The 13,579-nt window shown below is 34.7% G+C and overlaps 1 protein-coding gene and 1 pseudogene across 1 annotated transcript; one reads left to right on the forward strand and one right to left on the reverse strand.

Annotated features, from left to right (window-relative positions):
- The first annotated feature begins 7,570 nt into the window (after positions 1 to 7,570).
- LOC143595006 (pentatricopeptide repeat-containing protein At1g08070, chloroplastic pseudogene) lies at positions 7,571 to 8,061 on the forward strand (annotated as a pseudogene).
- An 818-nt stretch (positions 8,062 to 8,879) lies between these two features.
- LOC143595004 (uncharacterized) lies at positions 8,880 to 11,340 on the reverse strand. Its single transcript, XM_077074164.1, has 4 exons — positions 11,227 to 11,340; positions 9,253 to 9,356; positions 9,036 to 9,165; positions 8,880 to 8,944 (listed from the first exon to the last, which is right to left on the reverse strand). The coding sequence occupies exons 1-4, from the start codon at positions 11,329 to 11,331 to the stop codon at positions 8,906 to 8,908; spliced, it is 378 nt and encodes a 125-aa protein (XP_076930279.1). The 5' UTR covers positions 11,332 to 11,340; the 3' UTR covers positions 8,880 to 8,905.
- Positions 11,341 to 13,579: the final 2,239 nt, after the last annotated feature.

Raw genomic sequence — 13,579 nt, forward strand, 5'->3', positions numbered from 1 at the left:
TAAGGCAAGGTTACATGGAGGACTTTGTAGTCCTTGTTTATATATTTAACAAATCTAACCATATAACTTGTTATACTTGCTTAACTTCTACATATTTTAGTTTATTGTTCATATTTTTCAAGTTCCATGGTATTGGGTATGTGGTGACTAGCCTCGGTTTCATCCCGAGTTGAGAACCGAACCAAAAACCGAACTTTTGTTTAAAAGCATTATTGTTAGCTTTTTGAATGTAAAACTTGAGTATTATTATTTATAAGTTATTTTACAAGTTCCATGGTAATTGGGTATGTGGTAACCATCATCGGTCTTATTCCGAGTCAAGGACCGAACCAAAAACCGAACTTTTGTTTAAAAGCTTTATTGTTAACTTTTTGAATGTAAAACTTGAGTATTATTATAAGTTATTTTACAAGTTCCATGGTAATTGGGTATGTGGTAACCATCCTCGGTCTTATTCCGAGTCAAGGACCGAACCAAAAACCGAACTAAACCGAGTTCATTCGCTTAAGACACACAAGTGTGTTTTAGCCATCAAAACTCATATTTTTCTTCAAGATTATATTTTAAATCAATTTTAGTTAGTTTCTAAACATACTTGGCATGTCGGTAACCAACTTGATCTTATAACAAGTTCGAACCGATAAGGTCGTATACTCGCTTAACGAACGTTAAGGTTCTTCATAATAGAACTACATACTTGGTTAAGTCTATTTTGATTTTATTGAGTTATCTCATAACATTTATTATTTTGGGAAGTTAACTGTGAGCTTGGTCAATTATCAAGTCTCGAACCGACAAACCCGAACACTCGTTTAAACCTCGTTTTGGGTATTCTTATAACCAAGGGTTTTGCAATATCGCATTTTAACCCACATTATTACTTAACATATGTTGAGTAAAAAAAGAAAAAAACTAATGAATAGAATACCGAGACCCGGTTTCGAGTAAACTTATTTTATAAAACTCGTTTCTTTAATTTCTCAAATATTTACATTTTAAATCCTAAACTTTATTTATTTACTTTATTTGTCATGTATTTTATTTTAAACCCTTCCAAGACTACCTACTAACACAAGACTCGTTTAATATAGGTCTTGCTCGTTAAACCGATCTCTCCGATTATTCACGATACTATCTTTCAAGTTACTTGTTAATGTGAGTACTTTTTCATCCCCCGTTTTCAATCTTTCGTTTTGGGGGTGGCATTGCATACTTATTCAAATTCAAATGATTTATACTTGAGTCTTAAACCACAACACGTATTGTATATGTTTACTTAAATAAATGCTCGAATTGGTGTTATATGCTTTACATGATTATGTGCAAATTCTTGAATGCTAAGACGGGTAACCTCTTGAATGCTAAGGCGGGTAGCCTCATCAAAGTATGATCATACGTTAGTTCCGAGTATATATGGTATCCCCATATAGAAAGGTGTCGTCAATGTATTCTTATTGACGATTTCATTATTGTCGTCAATGTATTCTTATTGACGGTTCGTCAATGTATTCTTATTGACGGTTTTATTTTCTAAATTGTTGCTATTATTTATTGTTTTCATATACTAGTTGTGGATTTCATACTATATACTTATTGTCCAAAACTATGAAAATTGCTCACCAACCTTCGTGTTGACAAACTCTATTTTATGCAATGTTACAGGTTTGATGTTAGCTTGATTGGATTACTTGAAGAAACTTATTATCTTGGCTTTAGGATATTAGAAAATAAAAGAACAAGTTATTTGTTTATCTATCTATTTGGCATTTTGTATGAACAATTGTTGTGTTATTTATGATGATATGGATTTAAATGAGTTGTTTAAATATTCTAACTTTATAGTGTCATTGTGCAATGAGCAATCATGTCGCGCCTCGACGTTTCCGCCTTCATTGGTCGGGGTGTGACATGTATGGTTGATCTTCTCGGTCAGGCCGGTTTGCTTGATGAAGCTTATGAGTTGATCCAAAGTATTTCAATCGCCACATATATGTAACATCTCGGATTTTTTCGTATTTGTTTCAACCGATTCGAGAATGTAATTCGGATCTTTCGAACTATTTAAAACTGGTATTTATTGGTTTTTAATTTGGTTTAACTTATTTTATAATTTCATAATTTTTGATCATGCCAAATAGTCCTTAACAACTGACGTGAGGTCGAAGGCTCATGTAAGGCCCCGAACCCGGTAGCCTTACTTTAACGTCGGATTTACTCATAAACACAGTTCTTACAAATCAGAGTTCATTAAAACTTTCGCGGAATATAAAAACTTTCATGAAACGTTACAACAATCCAAAACTTGCCTTAATTAAACATTCTTGTCTTTCAAAATAAACGTCAATTACATTAAAACATCTTGAGTCTTCAAATGCCAGTCTCTTATTCGCCCACCATGTGCCCGCTCAAGCTAGTTGTCTCATTCTACTCACCTGCGTGCATACTAAAAGTCAGCTACGCTGAGTGAGTTCTAGTTAATCGGACGCTATACAATACATACACATACATACATATCCGAAGATACATATCCATACCTAACTAGTTACCCTTCTGTTCTACATACATACTTACTACCATACATACATACATATCTACAATCACTAACCTCAGTCTACCGAGAGTACGTTCATAGTCCTCCGTCTATACCTGTACTCAAGGTCGTGAACACGTAAAAGGTCCGCAGTCCTTACCTATGTTCACCATTTATGGTACGTGCAAGGTCCGCAGTCCTTCCCTATACCATCCTACATCCACAACACGTACAAGGTCCACAGTCCTTCCCTATGTTGCAACCTAAACCATAGCACGTACGAGGTCCGCAGTCCTCCCCTATGCTACCACAATACAAATACAGCACGTATAAGGTCCACAGTCCTTTCCTATGCTAATGCCTATCTATAATACGTATAAGGTCCGCAGTCCTTAACTGCGTTGTCGTCTATTATCTGTAACACGTATAAGGCCTACCGTCCCTATCTACGTTTACATCTATCATCTACTTTACGTATAAGGCCCGCGGTCCTTAACTACGTTGTCGTCTATTATCTGTAACACGTATAAGGCCCACCGTCCCTATCTACGTTTACATCTATCATCTACATTACGTATAAGGCCCGCAGTCCTTAACTACGCCATCACCAGCCGAGTCTATGTCCGACAAAAGCTAGAGGGATTTGCCATCCTAACTTACTATGTCGAACGTAGAACTCACATACCATTCGTGTACCTGTATACACATACTTCACATATACAATAATTACATTATAGCATAAGAACACTCTAGGCGTTCTTTACATCATTCATTTAACAACCATACCTCTTGTCGATACGTGCAATATCCGAAGATCGTTCACGCCCCGACAAGTATTCATTTGTAATGTTCATACATCTTCGATATATAATATTCGTACCTTTATTTTTGACCTGACAGTACGCGCAATATCCGAAGATCGTTCGCGTACCGACAAGCAATCATTCATATCCATCACATATATCACATATGGCATACACTTATCACTTAGGATAAATGTATTAACAACACATCGAGTATGCACACAGCCCCGAAAACATAACACATAAATGGGGCTAGAAACTCACCTGAATCCTGTTACGCTCTCCGTTAATCGTTATTCCTTTCTTGAGCTGTGCACGGCTAACTGTATAATATTTACATGTATCAATTAACTACTACTACTCATGTTGTATTTCTATCTTTATACAACCCACAACGAACGGGGGTCCGGGCAGCACCCCTGGCAGCGGGGTCTAGGGGCGGCAGCCCCTAGCAGGGTCCAAGGGGCAGAGCCCCTGGCTGGGGTTGAGCTGCCAGGTCAGCTTGGAAAAATTTTATTTACATTAACTGTCTTAACACATTTTCCATTAGGTTTTTAATTTATTTTCTAATCGAACTTGACTTTAGGCGAAGTTAAACCTTAGGCGAACTTAGCTCTAGGCGAAGTTAAACCTTATGCGAACTTAGCTTTAGGCGAAGTTAAACCTTAGGCGAACTTAGCTTTAGGCGAAGTTAAACCTTAGGCGAACTTAGCTTTAGGCGAAGTTACCAGCTAGGCGAACTTGGCCGTAGGCGAAGTTAAGCTTTGAAGGCGAAGTTAAGCTTTGAAGGCGAAGTTACCAGTTTGCAGGCGAAGTTATCAGTTTGCAGGCGAAGTTGCCCAGTTCGCAGGCGAAGTTGCCCAGTTCAGCTACGGGTTTGGTTTTTATCAAGCATTTTGGCGATTTTAATACCCTTGTTATGGTTCGACATCACCCACTAACGTTCCCTAACCATTTCGTTCGTATATATATCCCGTATATACTATAAAGCTTGGATCTTTAAGCTTAAGGACATTCAATAAAACATAAACTTTAAAGGTCAAGAACATACCTTTTGTGGTCGTTTGGATCTCGTTTAACTTGTTTAATCACAACTAATCGTTTACTCTCTCTCGGATCTTGCTCGTTTCTCTCCCTCGGCCGCCGGCCGTATATGGCGGTGTGTGGTGTGTGTGTGTTTTGGAGTGTGTGGAGATTATGATGGAAATGAAATGAGGGTTTAGGGTTTTAGGTTGGTTTAGGGGATATTTATATCCCTTAAAGCCCATGGACCTAAAGCCCATTCTCATTTAACCCATCTCAATTAATCTAAATCCATGATCCGTTCTTTACTCGATATTAATTAATTAATAACGCGGAAATCACTAAACGTAACTTTCTTTATTCAACATTATAAATTTTAGGATGTTACAGCTCACTCAAAAATAAACCAAATACAACTAAATAGATAGTTGTAAGTGGGTGTCGAACACAAGGAGTTTGTGGAATATGTGTTAAATAAGCAGCTTAACAATTAAACTAGTATAAAAGTAAGAGACAAAAAGTAATTTTCAAGTTGATTTTTGATTTGATTTTAATATCTAAAATAAACTAACACGAAAGTTTTAACGATTGATTAAACAAGTATTCCTCTTGGAGTTCGGGTTATTACGCAACACTCCTGTTAAAGTTCAATGGATAAACCATAATATCTCAGTTTTGTGTAGATATAATTGTTTGTGATTAATCAAGAACTAAGTACTCGGATTCCTAGAACGCAAGATTGTTACTTGGTAATCAATCAATATGTTTAACCCTAATTCCTTCCACTAAATCTCAATTGTCAACGACACCAAGAACATATAGATTGCAATTAGGATTAAACGATATGGACAATTTACAAACAATCACATAAACATCATGATTATACTAACATAAACAATTAGACAATCAATCCAATGTTCAAGAACAATTAACAATAAGTGCATTGTAATTAACCTTACATCCAAGAGAAATACGAATGGAGTTAGTCAATCATGGTTTGATGGATCATCATAGCTTCAATTGTCTTAATCATAAGGATCAAACACTCAATCTAATGATTAGAATCACCAAAAACAATGTCTTGGACTCCACAAATCGCCCTAGGGTCATCCCGATTGAAAGATATGTGAAAAGACACCCAAAAACGGCCTAAAAAGTGGCCCAAACTCGGCTGTTACGAGTCGGACCGTGGGCCACGGTCCATCCACGGTGCTTAGAATGACACGGTATGGTGAAAACTATCTGATTAGAGCTGGGTTGACCGTGGGCCATGGTGGAGCTTTTGCTCATTTTCTTGTTTTCTTCATATCTTTCTCGTTTTAACTCCGTTTTCTTCGCCGTTTTCGCTCACGTTTTCGTAATTTCATCCTCTACCTCCTCCTACCTGCAAACATATGAGTAACCATAGTCAACTAATTCCATGAAATTAAGTTGGTTAAGCCAATGCATTTATATCTTTTAACTCGCTTAACGGCTTCCCTACGAGTCACTCGTCAACAACCTTTAAAATCGTTTAAAACGGTTAAAAATCACATTTTCCGGAATTACAGGGACTAGTTTTGCCAATCCTTTCTTATTTTTGATTAACGACACTTAAGCTCCAAGACATGTCAAATAATGTTATAAATATTCCAATTTCATTTTATGCCAAACTGAAATATTTAAGTTATTACACCCGATTTTGTCATTAATTGATTATTCGGTTTTCTAAAATAGTTATTTCCTAATAAACAAGCCTTAACCCTTAATATTTAAACAAGGCATATCATAAAACCCTAAATTATTACTTCAATACCAACCACCACATCTAAAATCCACGAAATTTCCCTTTCACCATTGTCGGTTTGTTCAATTTCTTCAAGCCTTCGTTGACTTTCAAGTTTCAGGATCCTTTGACCTCGATTATCTCTTGTTCCATTCATCGTTCGGGTAAGTTGTCTTCTTCAATATTGTAGATTTTTATATGTAGAACAAAAGCCCTCAAACAATTTTGCTCATTGAGGGATTCTCGGTGGTCAATTGGACTCAACCCCGTTTAAAGGCATAATAGTCAACAAGTTTGACTTTACGTTTTCTCTTACTTCTGGTCGGATTCAACGTTCGGTCCATAAGACTTTTGTTCTCGTAACGAAAATTTAAGGCTACTGACCAAAACCCAACTTCCGACTCGCTGTTCGGATTCTGGTTAGTACCAGCTCGCTTAAATCTTAAATATAACATAAGTTGAGTTCTAAACGTCCGTTTAGATTGATTCCAGTTGCCACGAGTTTGTTTTTACTTATATTATCATATCTCAAAGTTTCAGGTTCTGATCATTATCTCGTTTGATGCGTAGTGGATGATTCGTTTAAATCTTAGTTCGTTTATCATATATATATTAATCACTTGCCTTTAATCTAAGGTGAGTTTGATCATTCCCCTTTTTTATTAACTGTTTTCAAACGTTTTGGGGACATATACGTACTTACTCATATTTTCTATCATATATTATATTCAAACTCGCAAACATAATCATTGTGTGAACATCAACTAAATTCTATTTGCTTATGTGTATATTCTATCATTGTCGGAGATGTCCAACATATCCCCTTGTATAGGGTTCTCATTAGTATGATCATACAACTGTCTTAGTAACCGGAGCCCGATTCACTTGGCGAAGGTAAAACGACAATTTTAGTCATTGTAATCAATGCCTGATTCGCTTGGCAATGATTCATTGGCACACTAGCACGGTTTGGTTATATACATGTTTTGTTATGATTTGATTGATTATTATCACATTTGTTGTGTCAAAATTGGTGATCATCTCACTCAACATGTGTTGTTGACAAACTCCATTTTCTACGCATATGCATGTTGCTTAAATTGAAGTATGGATATTTAGTCAAGACCATAGGTTATAATGAAGACGATCGTTAAATCATGTTTATAATCATTTATTTGAATTGTTTTGTAATGTTTGTAAACGTGTGTGTATATTTGAATTAAAATAACTAATTAGATATTGTCACTTTTATATTATGATAGTATCTTCGAGCTGTGATCAATCGGATCACGCCCCGGAATATTCCGCCTTAGGTTGGGGTGTGACAATATAGGGGTGTGGGGTGCACTTCTTGGTGTATGCAAGCTTCACAAGAAGGTTGAGTTAGCCTAAACGGCTATCAAACGGTTGAATGAGCTCGAGCATGAAGTCGGGGGTTATCTTACTATGATGTCAAACATATATGCAAATGCGGGAAGGGGGGATGACGTGGCAAAAACACGAGAGCTTATGAAACAAAAAGGGTTTGATAAGTTACGCGGGTGTAGCTCGATTGAGGTTAACAGTGAGATTCATGAGTTTGGGGCCGAGGACAAGGTTCATCTGAGAGTTAAGGAGAGTCATGATATGATGATGAGATTTTGTGTCGTTTAAGGTTGTCGGGACATGTTGCGAGTAGATATGAGGTGTTTTTTAATGTTGAAGATGAAGAAAAAGATAAGGCATTGTTGTTTCATAGTGAGAAGATGGCGGTCGCTTTTGGTCTTCTTGGTACGAGTAAAGGAACCGTTATACGGGTAGTGAAGAATTTAAGGATTTGTGGTGATTGTCATGCTGTGATAAACCTACTTTCCAAGAGTTTTGAAAGGGAAACTGTGATTAGAGATAGAAGCCGGTTTCATCATTTCAAGAACGGTTGTTGCCCGTGTGGAGATTATTGAACACACAAGACCATTGTTTTAAAACCAGACTGGGAGTTAGGTACATAACCAATCCATTTGAGTGTATAAAAACCGGCCGGCTGAACCAGAGTACCAGACCGAATGGTGGGACAGGAATTTCAAAATAGTTTTTTTTTTTTTTTTGGTATCAAAATCTCATTTTCTGATTTATCTGGTAGTTCAGACTCCATTTTTTAAATTTATTTAAGGCTTATATTTTATTAAAACAACAAATATATTTTGCTTAAAACATAAAGGGAATGGTGAGCAAAAGACATTTGATAAATAATACATAAAATCATTTAGTTATTCAATTTTAAAAAATTTAAAATGCAAAAACAGTTAAAATGCTACATGTATACATACTTTTAGCATTCTAAAAAATACATTATAAATAAATAAATACTTACGAACAAAACAGTTTAATAGCTTTTCAGTCTATAAATATAATATTTGTATGTAAGAAGTAAAAGTTTTTTAAAATATTAACCACTACTAAAAAATATTTAAACTTTTTTAGCTTTTATTTTCACAATAATTTAGTCTTCTGTAATAAACTTCCCTAAACATATATATTTTAAATTATTTAAATATTTACAACATCATCCAGCTTTTAAAAAAAATCAAGCTTGTCCAACCGGTCGGGTTATGAAAACATTGCATAAAACAAAACAATAAAGAACACATAGTCCTGCTGATAATTATCATGGAACGGTGATTAGTTTAAATGTTTAAACCCACCTACTAATGCACAATTATGAATATCAAATGTTGAAGTTCAATACTTGTAATATCAAATTTTCAGATTTTTGCTTTGTGCCTCATGCAAGTGAACTAGAAAACATCAGAAGTGTGCCAAGCTGTATACAAGAGTCCAAGCCAGCTGAAATAAAAAAGAACACAGAGATTCTTAAAATCAATACTTTATCTAAAATGTGTTAGCAAGCAAATAATGTGATTAATTAATGTTTTACCAGAAAGAGTGTGACTGAAGCAAAAAGACCCTCTTGGAGAAGAGGTCCATGACCACCAAATTCTTCTTCATCAACCTTGAGTATGACTGCATAATAACCATAGATGATACCAGAAGAAATAAGCAGAAACCTGAAGTCAAATTAAACAGTTAATGCCATAAATAAAAGACGATGCCGTCAAGCAAACCGAGGTAACTAATGCAACAAGTTAACTTACGTGACAAGCCAGATACCCCCAACCAAAGGAATGGCGCCCCATAGTAACCCGCATACAAGGGCCACTATTTGTCTAATCCAGTGAAGTACAGCTCCTAATTGGTCCTGCATTCAAACAAACAAGATTCTCATTAACTCAAAATCTATTGTCATAATAGAATAACAAAAAACCAACTTTGTGACATCACATAATCTGATCATCCACCTTTGTGCTACAAAAAAATTATCTCAGTTGATTAGCTCAGGAAACTTTATATAAAATGCTTGATGAAATGATGAAGGAAGTAGGAGATGAATATGAGCTAGATTACATGTAAAAATATTAATTAGACAAGATTACGTGTAAAAATACCAATTAGACAATATTACATGTAACAATAATAATTTGACAATATTGCATGTAAAAATACTAATTAGACAATATTACATGTCAAATATACTTATTACATGGATTAAGATTTTAACTTCTTAATAGCGCCTTGGCGACCCACATTTAGAGTCTCCACTCCAATTTTGCGAAAATTTTCCATTCGGATTCTTAGTCTTACGTGCAGTGCTAAGGGTTGCAAGCGAATCCCAAGTGTCTTCGAACATGCAAGTTGTGAATTAAAATTTTATTCTAATAATGTTAGTTTTCACATCATTAATTAGTAAAAAATAATAAGTTTTGATAGCTTCATACAAAGAATAGAAACCGATTGGCACAAAGTTTATTAAATGACACGATGCATGTCAAATATAATCATGCATTCAAACCATGGTATCAAAGATTGGGAGTCATAGATCATATACTTTTGCAAGAAATTGATGAAAGTAATAAGTGGTTGATACTTACTACTTCTGTTTGATTCTTATGGCTTAACACAAGGACCTTCTAAGCTTGTTTTTTAAAAAGCGAGAACCACACCAAAGAGACAATGTCTAAAATCGAGGTGCAAAGTGGCTATACAATTTTTTTTATATATCTTGCAGGTTTTAGCATATCCTGCCCAAAATTTAGCTATAAATAAGCTTTATATGTGATAGAATATATTAATTACCTAAATGCACAACATTCTTATGCAAAAAACTCGCCATGTACGAGAGGCATGAACTCAGACCCCTTTTTTTTGTCAAAACATCAAGCTTCTGTTGGAGAAATTGGATCGAACAGCAGTAACTAAACGCCAGATACCAAGCAACAATTATTTGACTATTTTATTATAAACCAGAAAACAGAAAACCACGCAATAAACCTATTTAAGCTAAACAAGACTCCTGCCTAGACTCAAAATTCCTACTTTGAAGCAACAAAATAATAAACAAAAACTCTTTTAGCAATTATATCTAACTCAAATTACAATGACCCTACAAATATAACCAAACAACTAATTAAGAACTAACTTCCATACACACTATATCTCTTTCACATGTGAGTTGTGGCCCGCTAGGACTAAACCCTTCTGCTTCTGGGGCATCTGAACCTACTTAAGAACGAGCATAAGCAATGCGTCAATCTAAGGCGAAAGTGTGTTGCTAATACCACCAAACCTAGTCGTAGAGCATATACAGTGGATTACATAGATATGTTTCGTTTGTGTTGTGCTAGTTGTGGTTTGTCATGGTATATGTTAAATGTGTTAGAAGAAGTGTCTTAGAGAAAACAAGTGTGCCTCGCCTACGGCAATGCTATCACATCACCTGAGAATGCCTCGCACTTTTTAAACATTAAAATCTGAAAGTGCCACATTAAACCATAATAATTTGCTACCTAACTTTCACTTATCTGCTGCTACAAGGTAATTAGTAAATCTGAAATCTTATTTAACAGAGAGTTGATCTTTCATCTGATAGATAAACTAATAAGTGCGGATCACTTTCAATTTAAGATATTACATAACAATTCACACTTCAGTTAGAGATATTAATTTCAAATTGATTATAAACAATGCAAGGAAAATAACAAAAAGCGAATAGAATTGGAGAAAAAACAGACCTTGTCCCAAGAAGCTTCTGGATCAAGCAATTTGGCGAATTTGGAAGAAGGGGATAAGTGGCCGCCGTTCTGATCTTCGAGGTTTAACTTTCCAGATTTCTTCATGCTTCTTATTTTCAGTTAGATCGATGATAAGATTATTATTATTATTATTGGAAGGTAATCGAAAACAGAGACGGATGAAAGCAGATTAGATTGGATTAGGGTTTAATTGGATGGAACAGCAAAGCAAAGCAAAGCAAAGCAAAGCAAAGCAGTTTGACAGACAGCCAAACTGTTGGTGGTTGATAATTATTTTATTAGAGCTGATGATCTATCTTATTACTTTAAAATATTTAGGAGTGTTTGGGATTGCTAAATTATAAACTTGTTACTTATTGAAAAAGTATTTGGGATTGTTTTAGTTAATAACTTACAATATTATCTTATAACTTATCTCAAAGATAAATTATAAGGAGGTAAAACAAGAAATCCCAAACACCCATTAAACACGGAAAAAAAAGTTAATTTTAAGAAGAAATTAAATTATGGAAATCTTTTTATTGAATCGAATCTAACAATTATAAAAAATTTACGGGTGAGACGAGATCGGCTACTCTACATTCGTACTAAACATCTATGAATTATAACCCCAGCTTGAAAACGATTGCATCTAGAAAAAAGAATTTACCGCTTATTCTCTTAACTTTATTATCTAAAGTAAACACAACTGTCATAGTTGCTCGTTTGAACCCCATGAGTGATCAAATCTTTCGTACCATTGACCATTGCCTATCAAGTTATGAATTGGTATACCTTGTATTTGGCCAACACCGAAACTCGTTTATTAATCAAGAAAATCTGACTCTAAAAATTGTTTATAATTCCTACCCTATATATTCATGGTATATTGCTAACCTAACACATTAGATATAACTAGGATTGCATTTAATTAATTACATAATAATTATCTATGTCCCTGTCGTTATCCATATATGAAACTAGATAATTATCCACTAATTAATTAAATGTTTATTAATTAACTTACGCACCAAGCAATCAAGTCTTCTAGTTGGTCTATGCTTTTGGTCACAACCGACTAAGGAATTCCCAACAACCTAGATGACTATTGAATCATATATTGATTTCTTCATCAAGGTTCCCATACAAATATACAATAGCGTTGGTTTTCATACGAGTTATTCCAACTTAAAATCACTACTAGCAGTTAGGCCAACATAATTCTAGTTGACAAGTTAACGCATCTAAGAGTATCTCGTTATAATTAACCTATGCTCGAGTCTTTGGCTAAACCTCTTAGCCACAAGCTTAGCTTTAAACCTTGGACCGCCAACCCTTGAATCCTCTCATGTGCCTTATATATGTATTTATATCCAACCAGTGTTTGATCTTGTGGTTTATCAACTAGAGATTGTGTAGTCAACTAGAACCCAAGTTCCGTTCTTGTATAGTGAATCAATTTCATCTTTCAATACCTTTATCCACTTATGCTTGGCAACTGAAGCAACAAAATCCATGTGTTATAAAAAGGCTCAAGACTATCCTCCTGTAAACACAAATGCAAAGATGTCTTCATTGTTTCAAAACCTTAAAGGAGAAACGACTTGCCTTCTTGGTCTTTCACCAGCTATAAACTATAGCCACTTTACTGTTGGACCTCCCAATTTGTATGATTTATTTGCTGTCAGTACGCAATATAATTAGTATACCTTTCTTTTTTGTTGTTCTATCTTGATAAGTACCACGCTTAACATGAAATGTATATAGCCACTAGGTTATCTAGTGATGGATCCATAGTTTTTTTTAAGGAATGAAAATCATTTGGATGTTTTTTGCTAATGTTTAATTAAAGGAATGTAAATGAAGCGAATGAATACAAACATGACATGTTTGTGTTCATTCATTTAACTTTAATCGAAAAAACAAGCGAACACAAACAAGGTTTACCTGTCTGTGTTTGTTCGAAAATAAACATGCTTGTGTTCGTTTCCCTAATGGTGCAAGTGAACGGTTCACAAACACAAATAAAAACAATCACACCTAAATGAATATAAATGAACGTAAAGAAACAAACATATATAAAAATAAATTATCAAACATAAATAAATAACAAATGGTACACTAATTATTTGTGAGTTCCACGACATCAATATACTGGGTTGGACCTACAAGTTAAGGGGGTAACATATGAATTAATTGAATGACATCAAAAAAGTTTAAATAATTATATATAAAGAAATTAACATAAATAAATGTAAATCAGCGTTCGAACATCATTCCTAAAACAAAACAATATATTAACACTTTGGTTAGCAATCAAAATTCGAAACAAACTCTGAAAGCATTTTGATTA

Source organism: Bidens hawaiensis, unplaced genomic scaffold (genome assembly GCF_021521415.1).
Source record: "Bidens hawaiensis isolate Kalapana, Puna unplaced genomic scaffold, B.hawaiensis_p1.1 tig00044595_1, whole genome shotgun sequence".
In the NCBI taxonomy this organism is placed as follows: domain Eukaryota; kingdom Viridiplantae; phylum Streptophyta; class Magnoliopsida; order Asterales; family Asteraceae; genus Bidens; species Bidens hawaiensis.

Bases quoted from the DNA above. Each gene is read 5' to 3' on its own strand.
- LOC143595004 (XM_077074164.1), bottom strand. From the start codon at position 11,331: ATGAAGAAATCTGGAAAGTTAAACCTCGAAGATCAGAACGGCGGCCAC. The intron at 9,166-9,252 runs GTAAGTTAACTT...ATTTGACTTCAG, and splicing joins GGGGGTATCTGGCTTGTCAC to GTTTCTGCTTATTTCTTCTG. The intron at 8,945-9,035 runs GTAAAACATTAA...TTTTTATTTCAG, and splicing joins CTTCAGTCACACTCTTTCTG to CTGGCTTGGACTCTTGTATA.